Genomic DNA, 23,538 nt, shown 5'->3' with positions numbered 1-23,538 from the left:
GCCCTGAGTGCTGGGCACCTCAGCCTGCACCTGTCCGAGATCCCAGAGGATTCTCCACAGAGGATGTATAGACATATGAAGGGAGTGTGCCAAGGGGATGGAGCCAGGCTCTGCTCGGTGGTGCTGAGCAATAGGACAGGAGACAACGGGAAGAAACAGATGGACAGGAAGTTCCACCTGAACATGAGGAAGAACTTCTTTTCTCCGTGGGTGACTGAGCACTGGAACAGATTGCCCAGAGAGGCTGTTGAGTCTCCCTCACTGGAGATATCCTAGAACGGTCTGAATGCAGGGAGGTTGGACGATGGAGGCCGGCTGACCCACGGTGTTCCCTTCTAACCTGACCCCTTCGGTAATTCTCCACAGGGAATGGCGCAGGCAGACTCGACACGGATACGTACCCGTGCCTGGGCCTACCCCCGCCCCCTCACACTCTGTTCCCGGTGGCTCAGCCCCGGCCCCAGGCACACGGGCCCTGCCCCGGCCATGGCGGCGCCCGCGCTCCCCTCACGCCGCCGGCGGGGCGGGGCCAGCGCGCTCTCCCGGCGTGCCCCGCGCCGCTGTCATGGCGGCTCCCTGCGGCCGCTGCCCGCACATGGGCTGAGGGCAGCGCGGGGTTCGCGGGCCAGGCGGCGGTGCCGGGGAGCGGGGCGGGCCCGGGCCCGGGCGGCGGGACCATGCTGGCCCTGGAGCGCGCCCTGCTGAGGGGCTTCCTCAGCGCCGCGGAGTCCCTGGAGTGGAAGCAGGGCGAAGTCGCGGCCTCAGGTGAGGGGAGGTCCCGGCCCGGCGCCGGGAAGGTGCCCTCTTGTTGTGCGTGTCCGGAGCCACCGGACCGAGCCGGGGCCGCGGCTGGCGGCTCCCTCTCTCCGCGGGCGTTTTCAGCTCCGGCGCCCTGTCAGATCCTCGCCGAGCTCCCGGGGGCTCCTGCCCGGGCTGTAGGTGGGGGAGGCCGTGGGCTTGTCGGGCTGGAGGAGCGGCAGCGGCACCGCGGCAGGGCTGAGGCGGCAGGAGCGGCCGGGGCTCCGCAGGGTCCCGTGGCCGCTCTCGGTGCGGCAGTGCGGGCATAAGTGCCTCATGGCGGCACTCGGGGGGCTCCTGAGCGCGGGCTCCCTCCGGCTGCTCCCGAGCGAAAGGCTGCCTGCCTGCTGGAACTCGGCAGTGAGGTGCAGCGCGCTCCTGGAGCAAAACCTGGGAAGGAAGAGTCTGGCACGAGCTGTCTGTTCTGTATTCATTAGTTATTCGGTCACAGTTGCTTGAGGGATCGATGGAGAATAGTCTCTTGAGGGGGCTTGGTTATATCCAGCTTTTCTGCAGGGGAACGCTGCAGCTCTTAAAATGTAACCTTGGTCATGTAAAGGTACTTCCCTGTTTCAGGCGGACTGAAATAGAGTTGTGCTCAAGTCGTGCGTGCCGTGTTGTAGCATATTAAAAATCTCATTTATCCTTACCTAAGCACTTACTGATTTTTGGAAAAGAACCGTGCAGAGCTAATCAGCTTCCTTACGTGACGTCTCATTTGATCTAACTCATTGTACTGTCCGGGAATGGCAGCTGATGTGACTGACTCCTATCTCTTCAGCGCGAGTTGTGCATGCTGTTTGTGGTGTGGAGTTTTCTTTTTCTGATTTTTTTTTAGCTTTGGTTTTTCTTGAGGTACTTTAAGTAGCGTGCTGCTATAAGATATGCAGAAAACTTAGAAGAAAGGCATCTTGCAGTGCAGACAGAAAGTGGTGGGGTTTGTGTTGATTCTTAGTCATCATTTACATGGGCCCTTCCTATTGATGATCCTGAAAATAAATTTAAAGGCTGTTCCCTTGATTTTGTATAGCACCTTATAAAAAGCTACACACAGAATCAAAAGCAGATTTTACATGCTTACGATTATGTTACTGGAAAGAGAAGAACCTCAATATCGCTCATTCATCATCATGTGTCCTTGCAGCCCATGGTTATTCTACAAACTACAGCAGTGCCTGTCTGGGCAAGTATAATCCAATCTAAAAAAGTTGTCATTTGATGAGAGGAAGTCCCTCCAAAGCAGAGATTGGAGAAAAGTATTTTGTTATTTCCATTCTTTCCATTCTGAGGGTATGATGTCAGCAGCATTGCAGAACCACTGCTGTTCTTTTGTATATGTCCTTCCAGGTACAGCTTAAAGGTTTTTTAAGTAATCCATGGCACATATCTCATACATTATCTCTTATATCATTCAGTAGATCATTGTGGAGAAGAGAAGTCAACTGTGTGGTGCAGAGACATAAGAATGAATGAGTCTCTGCCACCTGTTCCCACAGAGTCATCCATTGCTGTTATTGAAGGTGGTTTTGCCCTCTGCATTCCTGTATTTCTAAAATTTAAAGTACTTGTTTAGCTGGATGAGCTTGGGGTTGGTATTCAGATCACTTCCTTGCACAGCTGCTGCTTTTGTGTATCCATAGCTGTGGCAGTGTTAAATTGGTTACCTTGGCTGCTGATGTTAGTGCAGCTACAGTGACACTGAGTGCAGGGAGCAGCAATCCCCAGCTGGAATCACAGATTGATTGTAAGGCACTTATCCTATGAAGACCTCTGCATTTCCTCAGCTGAACCATCACCAACACCTGCATCATCTAGTCAGAAACCAGTTAGTGCATCTGCATGAGTTGTAGCCACAGCTGCAGGGTAGGCAGATCATGGCTTTGCTCAAGAATAGCAGGTTTTAACATGGCCAGATTTTAACAAGTGCTGTACTGTAGCATATCTATAGCATATCTGAAGATAGCTTCTGTGAATAAAGTTGTTGCCTGGGTGAAGAACTTGATGGATCTGAAGCTTCTTAGAAATATATAGCATTTTTTGACATCCCTTTGTCTTAAAATCAGGCTTTTAAAACAGCTATGGGCCTAAATCCACCTTAGTAATTACTCCTGAGGATCTGCTCTATATGCAGGCTTTTCACTGAGATAGTATAGCTACCATAGGTAATAATTCTTTTGTAAAGATAAAAATCTCATTGCCCATTGCTTGTGGCTATTCTAAGCATGCAAATGAAGGACTCAGCAATTTCTGCAGTTTTGCATAAGACTTTATTCACTGAACTCTGCAAATATTGAATCATTCTTATTTGTTGCATTTCCCCTAAATAGGTTCTCTAGTCTGTGAAATTATTGTCTCAACTATAGGAGTTTACTGTTCATTTAAAATGTTTTGAAGGAAGAACATCCTGCTGTTGTAATTGAAGTATTTTAAAAGGCCATCCATTTCTTTTTCCTGATATTTCAGTGCAAATTTTTGTTTTGCATTCATCTGGTTATTTGTGTTTCACTGTAACTTCAATAAATTATTTTGAATGAACTGACACCTGCTCTTGAGTTTCAGTGCAGCTGCACTTTTCCTGCAGTGTAAATGAAGATACATTCTTCAGAAGGGGAGTAATAGATACTTTCTTTGGAATAGATGTAATAGGTCTTGAAAGACAAAATTGTTTGAAAGTTGACACTGATTTCTGTGTTGATTTTTTTTTTTTCCCTCTTCCAGAAAGTGGATCATTGTTGCAATTGATGTTTGATGGGAAATACGAGGCAATCTTTTCGAATTCAGCCATTCAGAATGTTTTCAGTGCATCTTCTGTGGCGGAGGAGAACATTGACACTTATTTGGAGAAACAGATTCTTGCATACCTGGATTGTCCTGCAGAGGTGGATAACGTGGAAAGGTGGACATTTTTATTTATTATGTGGAAGTTTAATAGGGGCTATGTTTGATTTTTACAAAAGGCATTTTAAAAACGTATAATTTGTGTAGTGCCTTCAAAATCCTTGTACTGACAGGAAAGCAGAAAACAAATTTCTTGTGTTATTTCCCCTGCTCCTTTGGGCATCTCTTTGTTACTGTCCAGTGAAAGGAACACTAATGTTGTAATATGGGGGTTTGTTGAAAATATTAGCTTTATTTTATTTGAGTGGTTACCTCAGAAGGTTCTGGCATAAAGAAGTCACACATATACATTCATGTTGCCATATATCATCAAACAGTTAACAGTTTTCTCTCTCAAATGTTGTTTCACATTTATATGGCTGCTTGAAATACTTTGTAATGTTACTGTCCAACCAATGCCTGTATTTCTAATGACTTATATTGAGGTTCTGCTCTTCTTAATGTAAGGTGTTACTCATGGATGCTGTTCCTCAATTAATTACTTTCTTCCAAAGACTTTCTCTGACAGAGTCACTCTTAATGGTACTGTATGTGCTAATTGTTGCTGCTAAGGAGTCTGAATTTACTGGTTACAGTTTGCTGTGTAAATGATGAACAGACTGAAATCTGACATGCTAGGGATAGTAGAAGCAGACAACTATATGTGTGATGTATATCTATCTATCTATCTATCTATCTACACACATATTTAAAAGGTAAAAAAGTTTAACCGAAAGAAGAGCAAAAGATAAGAGAAGATGAAGGTTAAAAAAATAAAAGTGAGAGGAGGGTAATTGTTACCAGTTGGAGTTGGCAGAGTCCAAATATGTGTTTTGGTATGGCACACATAAACCTAAGAGTTTTTGCTAAAATATCAGAGAAAAAATATAGTTGGCATGTTTGAAAAACTGAGCTGAGATTTGTTCATCATCATAGTGTGTCAAAAACTCATCTTTTGCTGTGGTGCACAATACAATGCACTCCTGCTTTCTGAGGTAGTTTCCCTGCATGTTTTCTGCTTGTTGTTTCTTCTTTGGTTTTTTTCCCCCTTACTTTATTGTGTTGTTACTGTTAAATATTAGCTGGAGAAATTTTTCAGCATTTCTGCATTCTGTCAGATTGCAGTAGTTTGAATAACGTGACAAGGAAAGAAAAATCAGTCAGGAATAGAAGCAGACTCAGTCCTGATCTTAATTATTGCTTCAAATATGTGTTGCTGCCATTCACCTTCTTGAAGGTAACCATAATCTGTGTCAGTGGAACTTTATATGTTGTAGTGCACTCCTACTGCAGACAGCAAAGGAATTCGTTCCTTGGCTGTTCACACTCCAGCTCTATGGTCTTTGAGGTTTTTCTTGTTTGCTCTGCAGCTCTGGGCTGCGTTAGAAGCCCCCTTGCCAGAAGATATGGAGGCAGATCTGCAATATTTCGTGTTTCAGAAGCAGACAGAGGGTTTTCTGCCGAAAATTATAGCCCGAAGTTAATTCAAAATGAAAGCAAAGAGTCTTCAAAACCTATCAGTGTCTGCCAGAAACAGTTTTGTTTGTAGCATCCAAGTGAATTTTTCAAGCTCCATTAGTAATAATTTAAGAAGTTTTGGAGGCTGAAGGAAGTAGGTTGTGGCTTTCTCTTGTACAAAAACTTCTGCTGAAGTTGTTTGTCTGAAAGACAGATAATTTTCTATTTTAGGTAGGCACTGCACAGCACTTTGACCTGTACTGTCTTGGTCTCCCATGACTTTGTGGGTTAAAATGTGTCATATAGTTATTTTTCCTACCTGCAGACCTTATGCCCTGTGAAGGCCTTATGGAAGGAACCTATGTAACCTTTGTATTGCTTATGATGAAACTTGAGGAGGGAGTAGGGGGGTGGATATGTTTCTAATTTTTTAATGCCTAAAATGTAATTTTCTTTTTCCACTGAGTGATTCAAAGGAAGTGCAGCAAACTTTTAAGTTCTAGCCCAGAAAATTCAGTAAGACACTGGTTTTCCTGTGACTTTTTGTAGATGGGATAAATTAAATTTTTTTCTTGAACTGAAAGTTGTAATTCTGGAAATTTAACAACACAGTAGGAGTTAAACTCAATCAGAAACAGAAAGTTGGATAATGGGATTCTTATTCTTTTTGCACAATATAAACAGTGCAAAGCATGGTTTTGTAATAGTGCTTAAAGAACTCTTAAGGAGTTCTTTTTCTGAAGCTAAAACTGAGCAGCTTGAGGGCAAAACAGCTCAAAATTTGGATCTAGACAGTAATTTTTTTGGACAAGTTCTCTGTAACTTTTCCCATTTCAAATCCATAGTTCTACAAGGACAGTGTTTTAGCAGCATTTTAAAAATTGGTGCAACTTTTCTATCCTTTTAACTGATTGCCTTCTTTTCCCTGCACCACACACATTTTCACTATGGCACTTGAAGCCTTTATGTCCTAAAAATGAAGCATTCCTTATAATAAATGTATTGAATAGGATATTTTTTGTTTTACTTTTTTCCTGCTATTGCTCCTCACTACAATGCTTAAAAGCTCTTTTCTACAGACAATGTAGCTTCATGGCTGTATTTTAATCAGAAAAATTTGGAGGATGAAGCAATAGGATAAGCGTTAACCATGCAGAGGGGAAATACCTTTTTTGGGTTTTTTCTGAGCTCCATAGGAGGGTGGTGCATTCTTTGCCTGAGGTACAGTGTAATTCAAAAGACTGGAAGGAAATAGTCTGCAGGTTCCAAAATCTAAAGGAATAAGAAAATTAACTCTAACACTGTTTTTTGTTGAGCATGTATTTACTACTTCTACCTCATTCAACATATAAATGAATACTAAACTTGGCAAAAGAAATCCATACAATAAAGCTTGTTATGATTTCCCAGACTGAGCACTGTATGGAATTTCTGGTATTTCTCATGGAACATCTGATGCTTGGTTAACTGGTGTGCTGTATGTAATGAAAACTGAAAATGGAGAAATTCTTTCTGTTTCTGCAGCTTGCTTTGATGTTCATGAATTGAAAAAATAGCAAAGTTAGACGCTGAATAGTTTTGGCTACTCTTCTGTAATTTCTGGCATCACTAAAAAGAACAGAAACGTGTAACTTCTTAAGCAGAACCTGGCTATTGAATATTTTTTCCTTTTATTTTGTTTGTAAATTCTAGCATTATATGCACATCCTTTTTTTTAATACAAATGCACTGTTCTTTAATTTTGAGGAACATTTGATTAAGCATGTGATTCTGCATCGTGAAGAACAATTTGACTTGGTGCAAACACTGTTAAAAAAAGGCAGTAAAACCCCCATTCACACAGAGAAAGGAAAAACGAGATCAGTGGTTATCCTTAGACATATATCTAAGGATAAATGCAAACTAAATTATGTAGATCACCATAGCAAGGGGGCTTTTGCAGCAGGCTCTCCATTGCTTTTCAGGCAGCCTTTGGGAGGTGAGCATCTGCAGGTCTGCATTGTAAGTGTGAAGGGCAGGCAGGGAGACAGAATGCATTTTCTTGGGAAAAAAAATAGAGGATAGGCAGAGGAGGTCAGCATTTGCAGGGATTACAAAATTGGTTTGAATTGAAATTGGTTTTCTGATACAAGATGAGTATGATAAGGGGACTGGGAGTTGGTCACAAATCTGAAAATGGGGAAAAGAAAAATAATTTGGTGATGACAAATTAAACAGTGGAAAAACAGTATCCCAGCCAAAGTAAGGGATTTGGTTATCTGTTGTTCTGGAGATGTTCTGCATGGATAAAACTGTGTCTCTTGAAGCAAGTTTGCTTTCCAGATAGGTATCAGTGATGTTAAAATAAATAAGTAAATTGTTACTAGCAGAAACAGTGTAAATTATAAAATAATGAGAATGATCTTCAAAACACTAGAGTATCAAATCAGGGATTGTTGATTGTTCTGTATGTTATCTTTCAGAAGCTTTGAAGCATAATTATCATGGGGGAAAAATTAGGAAATTTATACCGGTGTAGATACTTTGCGTGCAGTGGTAATAATTTAATATACAGTGATTGCTATTGCTTTGTGTTCTTGAGTTATTTGGAAGTTTATGATGGTCTCGGATATGTATTAATATTTCCTAGAAGATAGTTACTGGTTGAATAATGATAGCCAGTAAGTGTTACCTTGTCTTGTTCTACGAGAACTCTTTATGCCAGTCCTTGTTCTCTAACTGCCCTGAAAGATGGTTTTGGTTTTTTGGTGGTTTGTTTTTTGTTTGAGTTTTTTTTTTCCAGTTTCCAATTAAATGTTCCCCACCCCTGCTTTCTTATTGTTCTACATCTTTTGTTGCATTCTTGCCCACCAGCTGCTTGTTGATGTTTGGCTTTTCTATTTTACTTTGGTTTTTAAGGGGTTGTGTAACACTTTATTTTTTTGCTTGGATTGGAGGGCTCTTACATTTCCAAGTTTCTGTTTTTACAAAAAGAACGGACTAGGTTTTTCTGTTTCAATTATGCTCCTTAACACACCAGTGTTTATATCAAACCTGCACAACAAAAATGCTAACTTTTTGTTGTTTAGGAGGCCCATTCTCTGTGTGTTAGGGCCCTTGTTAGTAAGGTTCTACGTCATTAAGGTATCATAAAACAAACCGGAAATTTGTATATAAATCTTTAGAAGTCTACACCTGTTAAATTTGCCATTAAATTCTGAGAGATTGTGCCCTGCCTTCTGCAGACCACATAGATTATTTGTTAAAGAAATTATAGTAATGTAAAATGAGCTTGGTCTTGTAGATAAAGAAAATTTTGCCATACCTAGTTTCAGAAATGAAACAAAGTCTCTTAATTTCATTTTACCATCAATTACCATTATTTAAAATAAAAGCCGTGATGAATTAGATACTATTTACTGCCAAAGTATCTGAACCAACTTGGAGGTAGTATTCTGAATTTTTTTTTTTTTTTTTTTTAAATCACAGGGAGTGAAATTAAACAGTTATGTTGAAACCAAAATAAACTTGCTCTTTTGGAACATATGCTAATGCAGTATTTTTTTCTGTAAAATGTTGAGAGTTAGAAGTGTCATAAGAAACTATAACAACTATGCAATAGGCAAATTTTGGATTATCTGCATCTTTTGCTAATCTTCTGATCTCTGATAGTTATGTACAGCCTTAAATTGTGAAATATATGAACTCAGCCTCCAAAATGCTTGACATTAGTTACAACCTTCATAAACAAACAAGGTTCAAGGACTTACAGTTTCCTATGTGCATTCTTGAATATTCCATTCATTGTACTCTCTTCACAGGAGAGTGATTTTTTTTTTTTTAAGGTGAGGTGTTTGAACTAGCATAAGATTTAATCAGCTCTTGTAGCCTTAAGTGAAAATGTAATATGTTGCTGACTGCTGTTCTCATCTGTTTTGCAGGCAGAGGCTGATGTTTCTGCTTGGTGTGGGGAGTTTGCAGCTCTTTGTTCAAAGCAATTGGACTGGGCCTCCTGTTCAGTTAAAGCTTCAGGATTTTTTGCCACCTGAATTGTTACAGAAATTCAGTGAGGTAGGTTTGGATTTTAATAAGCTGGTCTTTTATTGTCACTGCTTTTCACAAGTAACCATTACACTTAGGAGTGTGAGAGAAGGCACATTTACAAGACAAGGTGCTAGAATGAATTGCTGTAATCAACAAACCTACTGGCTGCTATTGCAGCATCTTCAGTCATATCAGCAGTGTCCTAAAAGTAGTTACTGTTTCACTACTTAAGATATTTCCTGCTGGAATTGTTGGGTTTGGATGGAGAAGATGCCTGTAATATAGCAAGCATTTCCTCAAAGAGCATTTGCAGTCAGTAAACTTTTTATGTGTTTATTTTGGGATACATTCCTAGCTGGATCAAAGAAAGATGTTTATAAATGGCTTAGAAATTTCCCCTGCTTAGGGAAAGGTAGAAGTTGCATATCTTGCAAATAGCAGAGTGTTTGGCAGATGCTGACAGTAGATTTGGATGCTCAGTATCCTGTTAGGCTTCTGAATGCCAAGTGAATTGAGGTAATATTAGTACAAAAATGCTAATTTAAATAGAGCTTTTAGAAGCAGAAGGGAATGTAGGAGATGAAATTGAGAACCATTGGTTTTACTTATTTTGTCATTGTTTTATGTAGATAACTAATCAACACCCTAACTTGTTTTAGTGAGATGTGTGTATTGTTCCTCAGGGCAGTGCCACAGTCCAACTCTCCTCACATGGGGTTCAGCATAGCTTCTTGATTTTTCTTGGGGTTAAAGCTGTGGTAAAACACTGACTACTGCAGTGTGTCAGTGAAGAGTGTATCAGTGGTCTCTGCTAATGGTAAATCTATACGTGAGTTTGAATTTAGGATTTCACTAAGAATAAGGTATGGACCATGAGCAATGTAAGTGCTGGAAACTGTGAAATGAAGGGAAGTTGGAGCATGTATGAAAAGTTTCATATAAAACTGTTGGCTCTGCTGCCTTTTTGTGGCATGTTTTCCATAATTCATAAAATCCTGCCTTAGGCTCATTTGCAAGGTTGTACTTCTAAATAACTAATTCAGATACAGTATTGCTCCTGGTTTTTTGAATAGATGTTGATAAATTTGGGTTATCTTCTAGGCCTGGCACAGTATGTGTAGATAGGCTTATTTTTTGCATCATTTTTGATACTTGAAATTCAGATCTCATCTTCTGATGGTTAAATAAGTAACAGTGGAAACCAAGTGTACTAAGCCTTTTAGGGTGTGAAATGAGTTAGCAGAAATTTTGAAGTGTGCTACCTCTGAAGGGAAAAACAGTTCATTTTGCCTTTATATATAGTAAAAATAATAAAACCTTATTCATTGATTCTCTTTACAATTTGTTTATAATATTTAATATTATAATATTGAAATATTCTTGAAAATTTTGGTTTACTGTTTACTGGAAAACTCTATATTCTATGTTTGTGTGTGTACACAGGTTGCAGTCTGCAGCCCAAGATTATGCTTATAGGATTGCTGCCACTGACAAAGTTCAGAGACCTGGAAAATACAGTGTTCATAATTTCTATTAACCATTTCATAGAATCATAAAATGTTTTGGCTTGGAAAGGACTTTAAAGATCACCCAGTTCCAAGCCCCAGCCATGGGCAGGGACACCTTCCACTAGACCAAGTAGCTCAGAGTTCCATGCAACCTGGCCTTGAGCACTTCCAGGGAAGGGGCATCCACAGCTTCTCTGGGTACCCTGTTCCCAGTGCCTCACCACCCTCACAGCAAAGAATTTCTTCACCTAAACCTACTCCTGTCAGCTTTAAGCCACTCCTCCATGACCTGTCACTACATGTGCCCTTGGAAATAGTCTCACTACCTCTTTCTTGTTGGTCCCCTTCAGGTACCAGAAGGCCACTATTAGGTAACCCCAAATCCTTTTTTCCGGGCAATTTCATTTAGTGTCTGGAAGAATGAGATACTAATTGCCTGTTGAGTAAGGAAATACTTGATCTCCTGTTTATTTTCTGTTATATTTCTTTAGTGGCTGGGAATGTGATGATTTGAAATATGTTTGCTTATGCAGGGGTGGTATTGCAGAAACGAAACTGGCAAGAGATTTTAAATGAAAACAGACTTGAACATACTTTATTTCTAATGAGTGCTCCATAAGACTTCTATATTGCTTCAAGGTTTAGCTGTTTCTATGTTCAGGCAGAAGTTAACCTTTATTTCTATTACTGCTATCTGTATTGTCTTCTGACATGTTAATGTTTTTTTCCAAGAGCGCTACACGCTTATGTGCTAAAATATAATATCCAGTTCTCTTCTTTATTAAAAGTCTTAATTCGAAAGGTTTTGAATTGACTATGTACTTTTCATTCCAAGGATTCTTAGTATATAAACACTCTGTAAAAATGAACATCTCAATAGTGACGTTTCTGTGTTTCCTTTAATCCAGCTTTCCTCTCATACATACACAGATATTCAGAAAACGTGGGTTGAAAATGGAACTCTTAACTTTCTCCATCTGTTGTAACCTTCCATAGTCTGCCGTCAAGACCAATATCATCCCTTTTTAAACAGATCATCCATTTTCCAGGTTTTCAAACTAAAACTATTTTATTATGTATTCATGGTTTTTTTTAGGCCGCCCTAGGTAATGTCACTAAATTTCAGCTTTACAATGGCTCATTTATTTCAGGAATATTTTCCAAACTGTTACTCTTATTTTCAGAACACTTTATTGGGTTAGTCTTTGTTTCTAGGGTGTATTACTGCTGCCATTTTTATCCTTGGAGAATTTCGTCTCTGTATCAGTGATTAGCTTTGTTTCTGCTCTGTTTCTGTGACTTCTTTTCTTATGAGTGTAGTAAGGCTGCATGAGACTGTAATTAATTTTGGTGAAGAATAAATAAACCAGCCTCTTTAAGATGAGTTGCTAGTAGGAGCCTCTTGGATGTCTTCAATGAACAATATTCACAACTATGTGTATATTATTTCCCTTTCTGCAAATTGAGTCTGGTCTTCTCTCTAAAAGATGGTTATATTCATGTACTCTATTAAGTTTTGGTTCTATGTCCTGCAGAACTGACTTGTGATTTTCACACAAAAGTGGCATTTTATTTATTAGATGTATTTCAGTGTTCTAAAATAACTGTGAGACTTTACCACACCAGTTGATAGTCTGACTGATACTATGCTGAATTTTTTAAATAAGTGAATATGGTAAAAGAAGATTAAAAAGTGCTGAATTCTGCTTAAAATGGATTAATGGTTGTGGTTTTGAACTTGATGGAGTTAGACTAAAACATTATTAATGAGCTCAGTGCTTAAAGTAAGTGGCTTATAGTAATGGGCTCCTTGTGTGTTAAAAGAATTGTCTCTGTCTCTGCATGTAAGGGAATAAATGTACAAAGCTGTTGAAGTTGCAGCATATTTATTCTGCCTTCAGAGCTTCTATGTATTACTTCATACAGCTGAGCTCAGTATTTTCAATGGATGAACTAGAAAAGAATGTACAGTAGCACTAATGAAGAACACTGATGATTAAGAATGCTGTGAAGACAGGCAGCTTGATGCTTTATTTGTTGTTTGATTTCATATTCACAAGTAGAATATATCTGGTAACAGTGAGAAGCTCCATCTGGAAGATCTTAATCTGTTAATTGATAATACATGTAAATAATTGGTAGGAGTCCTCCAAATGCATTTATCAACAGTTCCTCTTTTTGTAGCTCTTCTTTTTGTAGCTTCCAGACTGATCCCAAAGAATAAGTTTTGGAATGCATTTGAATAATTTTTTCCTTGTTTTTATTGCTCCTTCTTTTATGCATTATTTGATCCTTTTGCTGGAAGAGACTGAAATATTGCTGCACTTCTGTTGGCATCTATAACCATGTTCATAATTAATATGAAAAACACCAATGTATTATGTAACACTACTGTCTCAAATCCAGTATGATTCCTTGGTCTTGTTAATTCAGTCTGTTGTGAACTCCTTTTTTCAGGCCCAGATGCTTGGCTTCATTAGCATGAACTAGCTGGAAAGAGAAAAGTCTGTGCTTGACCAGCAAAATGTAGGCTTCTAAAATTATGCAGATTTCTCCCTCTTGTGGGGAATGTAAGGATGGATGATAAAGGCTAAATCCAGAGGCAGAGTCTTGTGAGCAAAGTTAGTCTGCTAAAGTGGCCTAACAGTCTTGCCCTGCATTCCTTTGCTATGAATATAGAACGGAAGAGGGAATCCTAGGGCAGTCACTTGAAGAATACCCCCTGTTAGCGGAGCAAAGTCGCCCTCATAGGGTTTATGAATGAGAGCTTTCATAACCAAAGTACTTCTTGGACGTGTAGTGCTCTCAGGCAAGACTTGCTTTTACGAGCTCACCATGATTATCTTCAGTCTGGACCTCAGCTCTCCATAGGTTACCTGTTACTGATTTGGCTTGTAAAACTGCAGCCAGCCTCCTGTGTAATCTTACCTCCTTTGCAGAAAGGTTGAAGAAAAAAGCAGTATTTCCATTGTCTGAAAGTCTAAAGAGTGAATTCTGTTTTCAAGGACCAAATCTTTGGCAGGTAACCTCAGTATATCCTCTGTTAATCTGGAAGGTAAATCACCTTAGCTTTGCTGAATGACAAATTGTTTTGCAGTAGTCTTTGTATTTTTAAAAATATGAGCAAGAAAAAAAACACTAATTCTCTAAACTGAAATTCTCATACACTCTGTTTTTAGAGCTATTGAATAGCTCTAAATAATGAATAGCAGGAGCTTTCTTCTTCTGATTTTTATTATTATTCAGGTGGCATCAGTTGTGCTGGGAAACACTTTTGAAATACTGTGAAAATAGAAATACTCAGGAGTACTGTCCAGCTGGTAGTTGATTTAGGGCTTTAGTAGTAGTAACTTAAGTAGCCATTAAGTTACTGCTTGGAAGTTGAATATAGAAACAGCTGTGCTTCAGAGATTAAAAAATATGGATCTAGAGTGAATTGAGCTTAATTTATATGTGTTTTGTGTGTTAATTTGTGGTGGTCAAAAAGAACCACTTACAGGTCCAGCAGAAGCTGGATAACTACTCCAGCGATTTCTCTGCTTGTGTTCCTGAAATAGTTATCTAGTATATGTTTCTGTGCTTTAAGAACATTACTCCTAAATTATATAAAATAATTATACTTTGTGATGTCAAGTTTGTTGAAGAATAGAAAGACTCAAAAATCTAACCCAGGTTTACTAGGTCAGGATCATTATATTAGGAAGTCTTGGGTTGTGGCTGTTTTGAGATACGTGAAATTTTTGAGCTACAAGATGGGTTCAACACATTATATATTTAGGTGTTTAAACACAAGAACATAAGCTCAACGTTTCTTTTTGCTCTTAGCCAATGTTCTAGAGATTTTGGTGGACTTAGATTCTTAACTTTGTAGTCCTTGAAGCCATAACACCTTAAATGTCTACCTCTAACTTGTAGCTGTTCTCTCACCTTAAAGACTACCTAAGGGCAGTGAATTCTGCATGGACATCGCAGTCTTTGAGTATAGGCTGGAAAAATGAATGTTGGATTAGACTTTTCCAGCTAAATGTAAAGGATGGCTGGTTTTCTGGATGGGATTTGTTTCATGAAAAAGGACATGGATTTGTTAGAATGGAAGATAGCAGTTCTTTGGCTCTGGGACTTCTTGGCTTATTTTCAAGGCTGTAATATGTCACCAACTTTCCCTTCTTCCTCCCTCATTCTTTGTTAATGTTACATTAGCAGGACTTGGTTTTGTGGTGAAAGGACTTGAAATGTGAATTTGAGATTAATTTGTTACTACAGTGCTTAAACAAGTATAGATAATTCAGCATTGCAAGGCTGTTTTTGAAAAAGGTTTTATAACAAATCTCCTTTGCTTTCCTGTTGAGTATTTTGAGTGTGGTCGACTTTGATTATAGAAAGAATCAAAACCATGCAGATAGGAAAAATGTTTACATTAAACTTAAAATTTTATTGAGTGTCCCACTATATGTGTGTGTGTGTGTGTGTGTATTTGAAAAATTCATCTTTAGAAGTACTGATTGATGACTTTCCTCTCTCAAAATTACAGCTGTTGTTAACGTTCTTCCTTTCTGAATGGCCAGAGTTGCAACAGCTCTGGTATATTTCCAGTTGGCAGTTTCTTTCCTTTATTCTCAAGTGGTTTGTCTTGACTGTTATGATCATAATTTTCCACAGTGGAATTGCAGTGACTACAGTGATGTCATACAGGAATTCCCCTTTGTCCCAAATCTTTGTCTACAAAGTAGCAGTGTTTTCAATGCTAGTGCAAACTAAAAATCACCCTGTAATAAATCAGAATAAGCTTAAAGATTACTCTATTATTAAAAAGTGGTGTTGGAGATTCATGAACCTTAAGATTGAATTTTTGTCTTCAATGTGACCTGTTGATACAGGTATTGAAAAGAGTTTCAAATAACTCAGGAATTATGTGATTTGTTTAGTTTAAAAAGCTGAAATATGATTCAAGTAGCTTGTATCTTGGTTGCATAGGCTGATTAAAAGTCTTTCTCAGGCAAGTGACTTCAATGCAATGTTAAAGCTGTCATTTAACCTTCTGTGCTTTTTCTCTTCCAGCCCCTTTTCCTGCCCCTTTTATACCTACTGAAAACTAATACCTTATTTTTTTGTTCATTAAGGAAATCTGTCATATGAGAACCAAGAATAGACTGATAAATGGACATCTCCTTGAACCTCAAGATAGACAGCTCAAATGCTTTCATTGTAGTAAAAGGGAGGGGAGAATAGGTGACTGTCAGATGACAATCTCCACTGAGAGAGTCCCTGGAGAGCTACTTCAAGGCCATTAAGTAAAAGAGTTAACTGTAGAGAATGTCATACAGGAATGCATCCAAAGCAGGGGGAGATTTTTACTTATCAAAGGGAATAATGGCTTTGATATTGCTGCTCTGATGCCACCCCAACAGGAAGCTTCCTCTGGGGAAAGAGAATGATAACACATACTGACAGCAGTGCAGGAATATCTAGTATATTTCAGTGCTGTAGGATTAATTTAATTATAAAATTAAATTTTGTTTCTGTGATTGCAAATTGAATGGCATGGATTTACCAGAAGCTTTTCTCCTTGGATCGTGGGAGTGATTATATTACTGTCATGTGTTTGGGGTTAGTTGACTGGATGACATGTGCATTTCAGGTGGGAGGAAATCAGTCTCCTGCAGATCATGTTGATGTGGACAGCAAGAAACAGTGCAGAGTTTACCGTGATTTGGTAAAAGATTGAGACTCCAAGAAACTGAGTTTTTGGTCTTGTTTTTTGTGGGTTTTTTATGTTTTGAGAAGACTTTTTCCTTAAATACATTAATAGCTGTTTTTTCTATTCTATATTACATTATTTTTTAATAAGCTTGAGTTTCCTGAAACTTGTGGGTTTTCCCCCCTCTTTTTTAGCCGAAGATGCTGCATGCAACTATTCTGAAGATGTTGGTTCTAGATGGTGAATCAGTCTATACCTTGACTTCTCATCCTATTTTGCTGCTTATAGCCAGGACAATCCTTGTGAATTCAAGACACAAACTCTCATCTCTCCAGGTAAGAAGTATGTGACTAATGACTGTGACTACCAGCTACTCCTTAATTGGTTCTCCCATTCTTTTCTTCATACCTCATTGAATCATTCTGACTTCCATTTCTTTTCCTGTAGGTCTGAAGTTCTTCCCTCTAAGAAACAGTTGGGACAAAGTGATTGCAATTAATCACAAGTATCTTTTTAAAGATAAACTATTTACTCACTGTCTTTCCCAAAAGAGAAGAAAGATGTCTTTATTAGCTGGAAAAATTAGAAAATTTAGTACAACCAACTTTATCAAGACACGTAGTTTGTGATGTTATTTGTCAGGGGTTAGCTGGGAATATCCTATAATGCAGCTTACCCTTTTTAACAAGCTTTTGGATGCTGTTAACCATTACTGTATGAATTCTAAGTCTAAATCTGTGTTGTGTATGTGTATTAAAAACAAGCAAACGTGGTGAACCACCTCTTGTAGGGTCTGTACCTCTGTACCTCCCTTGTAGTACAGCAGCAGCCTGGTTGGTGGCAGGGTTCTCTTGAAGTGGGGGACTTTTAACAGCAGCAGCTTCTCTTTATTGAATTCCAGTTGAATAGAATTTGGCTAGAGATCAAAATGCCACATGGCCTCTCTTTATGCTTGGCTGACAACATCCATTCCCAGCTGGGTCTTTGTATGAGTGATGAATTAAACTGTGTGGGAGATGTTGGCTGTGCTGCATTTCTGGAAGCCAAGTTCTTCCATCGTTTTCCCTCTTATTCACAGATGAGTGCTGTTGAATTTCAGCAACTGGGTCACTCAGGGAAACAGAAAATGTACCTGGTATAGAGAATTCCCTTGCAGCCTCCCCTAAGAATGACATAATGGGGGGCTTTGTTCTGCAGGGTTGATATTCAATTATTTGTGTCTACATCAAGTTTGAATAGTAGTTCAAAGGCAACAACTGATAGGAACTGCTTTCATCAACAGGTTGGTGTAGCAATTAAAGCTTGCCATTCTTTTTCCTTTTAGCTTGATTCAAAGGTGGCCTCTTAATACTATTACTGCTTTAATAGTAGTGCACATAAATTTAAAACAAGGTAAAATACTTCAAAATGTATTATCTAAAGCATTAATAAAGCCTTGTATGCTGTTTTACATGTAAGAGTAAATGCTGAAAAATCATCTGCAAATTTTCAACTTGGCTCCCAAAGAACATTGCCGATAAAATATTGCACACAGCTCAGCTGGCTTATCTGAAACTTTAAAAATATATTCTCACTGATTCTAGCATTTCTAAGTGGTAAGCATGAGGCCTCAGGAAATCGTATCATTAAACTGGATACTTGATTATGTGGGAAAATTAACACTTCATTGTATAAAGCCAAATTCAAGTAATTTGACACTTGTTACTTAAATTGCCCTTAGGTTTCTAAATAAATGATGAAATGTTGAGATCTGACCTCTTTCATGAAGCCTGTTTGTGTGCTTTACTCTGTCCAGCTTGATATCAAAAGTCATCTTTCATTGCTCTTGGAAATAGATGCTATTATTCTTTTTGATGGTTCCTTTCTGGGGACATTAGAATCAGCTCCATGTAATTACTTTAGATGTTTGTGCTTGAATACTGCACAGCCCTAAGGTCAGTCTGAAGTATACCTGCATAAAGAGTTGAGAAGATGGGTGCCTCTAAAGCAATCAAACATCTTTAATAGAAAATGATTGGTGTGCTAGCAGCACCAGAATAAATAGCAACCGTTACAGCCTCTGTAGAGGTGTGCTCTGCGTTCACGGTTATAATCTTAAATACAATTTTGAGACTAGAATATTAAAATTAACTTTATCATGCATTTTCTCCTGCAACTAGAGAAGAGGTTAAGAGACTGTGGGGAATTTATTCTTTCTGTACACAGCTTTCTGAAATCAGGTATTTCCTGGGCTGTGGTTCAGCTCTGCCAATGTAGAGTGATTGGTTAGTTCAGTAACATCTTTGCCCTTCTGAAGTTCAACATAGAGACATTAGGACTTTCAGTTGTAATTGTAATGTGTTCTCAAGAGCAATTCTGCTCTTACTCTGCATCTCTCAGGATGCTGCCATCTGAAGAAATAAAAGAGGGTCAAACAGAACAGGAAAAAATGCATAGAAGGATGACAGCGGATTATCATAAATACTGAATGGCTTCCATACAAACATTAACTAAATAGTTTTGAACTCTTCGGGCTGTAAGATTGCTGAAGAACGAGATCATGGCTTTCTGTTAAAATAATCAATGTGACACAAAAGAAGAAAAGTAGGAAACAGCTGGATTTGGGGTTTTGATTTTATTTTGGTCCTTTCTGTTACAAGAGTTAGGAGCTATGAAATCAAAGTAGCAAGTGGCTGCTCCAAAATAAATGCATGCAAGTATTCCTTTTTTCTGCTGTTCACAGTGTTTCTTACCACATGGTGGTACTAAAGATTTGCAGGGTTCAAACAGCAGTTAGAGAAATTAATAGAAGGCAAATCCATCAAGCCTTTGGAGCACTGTAGAGATGCCTGGATAGTTTATCTTTACACTAGGTTATGGTTGTTTTTCTTAATAAAACAGCTATTTTGGACATGTTTGTATTTTCTAGAAACTAGAATTGAATAGACTACAAAATCTGTATTTTCAAACCACTTTTTTGCCTTTATTTTCTTAATGGCCTATACTTGTTATGAACTTGAAATATCCCTATTTTTTTCAGACGTTACCTTGGTGGACTCTAAGATGTGTAAATATTCACCAGCAGTTGTTGGAGGAGAGATCACCTGAGCTATTTGCTCTTGCCCAGACCTGTATAAAACAAGGTATATTTCTAGTTACATGTTTTATTGGCTTGCAGCATCTCTTTTAAGATAGCACAGGGGAGGAGAATTTGTAGTCATAACTTCTAATGCTTATCAAACGCTTACATAACTGCAATCAGTAGAAAGGGAGCAGAATTTCACTGAAGTTGGCATGGACTTGTAAGGCACACGCTATTTTTCAGCCTCTAAGATGAAAATGTGATTGTAGCCAAAGGTTTTTTGACAATGACTTGTTTTGAGACTCTTGGATATGGTTCTCAGAGATAGATGATGTAAAGTACACCTGAATATTTTTAGTGAGTTTCTTTCTGGCATTTTTTGCTGCCTGGTGCCTCTTACCAGTTTGTTTATTTTCTCATTGAAGGCATCTGGTATTTCAAACAAGTTCCAACATTTCATATTCTGTAAAATAAATACTTGAAAACTTTTTCAATTGTCTTTGAGAAGGGTTTGAAAAACCCATTTGCTTGTCTGTATCAAGTTCTCAAGAAAACTTTGTGTTAGTTACTAGAGGAAAAGTCCTTCAAATTTAGGAGAAATTACATTTTTCTCAAATGTTGGGTCAGTGTCATCACCTGAATAGAAGACAGTTGCAAGGATTCTGTGCTGTTCTGAAGCAGCCATTATATAAAACCAGTTGGACTTGGTGCAGTTTCCCATCCCTTTGGCCATGTGCCAATCATGGTATGGGGTGCCAGAAGGAAGTTGTAAGTTTGGGACATCAGTGCTTCTGGGCCACTACATCAGTACTAGTAATGATGTGAAGCTTTCCCCAAAGGTCTTTGAAGTTTTCACAGTGCCTATAATCACAGTGCAAATGGTATTTAGGTTGTGGTGAGGCTGCTTCTTAATATGTCACTTGAGTTCATCATATGGCTTTAGCACAAGTAATCTTGTCTTCAGCTCATTGAAACTTGCTGCCTGCAGAGAATCTAGTTGTAATGCACGATGAAACACCTATTTTTTTCCTTTGAAATTATATTGTGTTACTCAGTTCAAAAGTTGTGTTTTTGTGTGGTTTCCACTGGTACCTGCACATCCAGTACTTTGTGGGCTTAGAGTAGTATTTTTAAATTACTAGTTCGTGGTTCATGTTTTTTTTTAAAAAAATGTTTAAATCTTGTCTTTGAAAAAGTTGTAACTAGGCAGGATTTATATATGTAAATTTTGGTTCAGTGAATTTAAAAAGCTGTGTAAGAACTATATTCAGATTTATCAGCTTTCTATATTAAGTGACAGGTTTTGAGGATTAGCAAGTCCTAGCAACAACAGCAACAACAAAAAGCCTAGGAGGTTTAAACAGCAAAATCTGTGCTAGAGTTGACTGCCAGTCTCTAAATAAAAAAAAAAAATAAAATTCACAGAAAATGTTTTAAAAATCCTTGATAGCAGGTTTGCAGGTTTGGTGGTTTTTTTTTTTTCTTTTTTTTTTTTTTTTTTTTTTTTAATGGTAAGACTTTTTAACACCATTAATGAAGCTTGTTTGAAAAATTAAGCATCCACTAAAAAACACAGCCTGAGTGCTATAACTGGGTAAGCAGTCCTTTTTAAGTACTGTAATGTTGTGAACTTTTTTGGACTTCTTATTATCTAAATATTTTTACAAAATGCAGACATGAAGCATGAAGCAAAAAACCCCACTTCCATTTAAGAATAATTGGCATGAATCATTTTCAACTTAATTGTCTCTATTTGCAGGAATATTCTCTTGTAACTTATTGTACTTTGATAGAACTTAAATATATAAGAAATATAAATGCTTTTATGCTGGATGAAAAAATGTCATCTTCTTTCCTAAAGACTTCAGATCTGTTCGCAAATGTATTTTCTCCAGTTCAGATGGAGAACATTATCTTTATCATTCAGCAAGTCAATAATTATTTAAAAAACAAACCAACAAACAAACAAAAACTCAACACACAAACCAAAAACAACCAAGCAGAAAATGTCTTACGAATCCCAAGCCACCATTCAATACTTGATCTGCTGTCGAAATGTTAATTTGAGGCTTTCTGCTTAAGAGGTGGGTAGTAGATGAATATTTTGTTCTTATGTTCTTTAGAAGGTCCAATACAATTAGAGTTGTTTATTTTCTGCAGAAGTGCTATTTCCCAGTTCAGCTTTGCTGTTAAATATAAGCAAAGATTAATCTTTTCTTCTTTCTGGTAGTAATCCTTAGATATAAAACTTGAAAAATGCTTTAAATCACATATCTTTTATACACTGTCAGTGAATTTTTAAATGTGTGAAGGTGTAAAGACCAACAGGCTTTCCTCTCATGGTATATTAAATGTATTTTTAAAATACCATTCTCCTGAATTGCATTCTCGTGTCTTTTCTTTTTTTAATTTGCAGTGACAGAAGCAGAAGCCTTGTTCACAGATGGTGAAAGCTGGCACTTAGCAGTTCAGTTCCATCTTGAGTCTGCCTATACATTTTTGTTTTACTATGAATATAAAAAAGCTAAACAGTGTTTCAGTATGGCTAAAGACATAACAAAACTGCAAATTAACCTTACAGGTAAGTTTTGCTTGTAAAGTCTGGGAGGATGATTGGTTGGACCAAAGTAACCTATTGCTTATTGGGGTTTTTTGTGACATATCCAAGTAATAAGGAACTGTACTTTGAAAGAGCTGGATGTTTAACAGGTAGGTCTTACTCATCTTCCAAGAATTAGTATTGCTTGGAAGAGAAATACGACATCTAGTTAAAAAAACATTCCTGAATGGTTATTTGAGGAGTTAGGGTGTTTTAATCCTTTCTAGTGTTTCATGCCAAATTCTAGGTCTAGTTGCATCTCCTGGTGTCATGATGAATATTTTTTTCTTTAGTTTGATTTGTTTGGAGACACTTATAAAGGTGTCTGCATGATGATTTGATGCAGTCTTTCACCTTTTCTGCCACTAGCCTAGATCTACTCTGTCTAAATGGCTTTTAGAAGTCACTCCCAGGACTGGTGTCACCACAGGAAATAAGTAGGGAAGTCAAATTTCTGATGAACAGAAATCACAAGGATTCAATCAATCACTGTGGAGACTTTATAATTTTCCTTTCAGAACCTATTCTTTGGCATCAGGAAGATCAGATTGCTGCACTTACAACTTTACATGTATAGATATGGATCTATGGTCTAGCTGGTCCTGCTAGGCAATCAGAATGACATAAAATCACACCTCTTCTGTGTGAGAACTTATGATTGTTCCTGAGTAGAAATACAAAAAATCTTTTATCTAGTTTTTTTCCTGTAGACCTACAAGTAGAAAGCACTAAGGAAGTGGAACTTGCAGCTTCTTTACTTATATCACTGTAAGGATGATACAAGTGATACAGTGTCACAAGGCTTATGCTCCTTCATATATAGGCTGGAGCTGCAGCTAATCCTGTTTATTCCATGAGTCAGTTTAATAATTTAATTTAAAAAACCTCAAGCCATCAGCAGCAAAAAAAAAAAAAAAAAAAGGCACTAAACCACACAAAATACCAAATGAAAACCCAAAGAAACAAACTCGAAGAAATCATGTGGAACTCCATGCTTATTTATTCAAAGGTTTTATAAGCTTTCTTTGAAAGATCTGTAATAGAAATAAAGCAATAGTTTATATCTGAAGGAAATCTATACATTTCAGTTGATCCTACCCTTTTCTTCCCTGTATGCAACAAAATCTCTGTGCGTGGTGTGTTCCAAATGTGGCATTTATTGCCAAGTTGGTATTATAAAGTATTTCTCTTAAAGTTAGTCAAAATTTTTCCCATTCTTTTTTTATTAAAAACATCGGTACCTATGATGGTACTCTAGCTATAAAAATGCTATTAACTGAGAACAAGTGAAATTAAAGTGACAGGTGGTTATTCACTGATAGTCTTCATGTTGGAGTTTTTGTCCTTTAAAGGAGATCATCGGATCTTTGAATAATAATTTTATTAAATCTAATTTATAAAAAAACCTTCTTGTTTGGAGAAGAAAAAAAAAGATAGAATGCAGTGGAATTATCTATATTTTTATTACTTTACGAAGAGGTTATGATAGTCCTAGAGAAAGATTGTGGTGATACAG

General features: G+C 37.8%; 1 protein-coding gene across 1 annotated transcript in view; it reads left to right on the top strand.

Annotated features, from left to right (window-relative positions):
• Positions 1-486: 486 nt before the first annotated feature.
• Positions 487-23,538, top strand: part of TTC27 (tetratricopeptide repeat domain 27) — a 114,867-nt gene continuing 91,815 nt past the window's right edge. Inside the window, 7 exon segments of the mRNA XM_066315905.1 lie at positions 487-616; positions 619-765; positions 3,517-3,694; positions 9,054-9,183; positions 16,557-16,697; positions 19,382-19,484; positions 21,840-22,004. Coding sequence (XP_066172002.1) covers positions 487-616; positions 619-765; positions 3,517-3,694; positions 9,054-9,183; positions 16,557-16,697; positions 19,382-19,484; positions 21,840-22,004 — 994 coding nt within the window.

This window comes from Sylvia atricapilla, chromosome 3 (assembly GCF_009819655.1).
Source record: "Sylvia atricapilla isolate bSylAtr1 chromosome 3, bSylAtr1.pri, whole genome shotgun sequence".
NCBI classification, from domain to species: Eukaryota; Metazoa; Chordata; class Aves; order Passeriformes; family Sylviidae; genus Sylvia; species Sylvia atricapilla.
The sequence above is the reverse complement of the archived record's forward strand: the minus strand, read 5'-3'. Positions and strand labels throughout refer to the sequence as shown.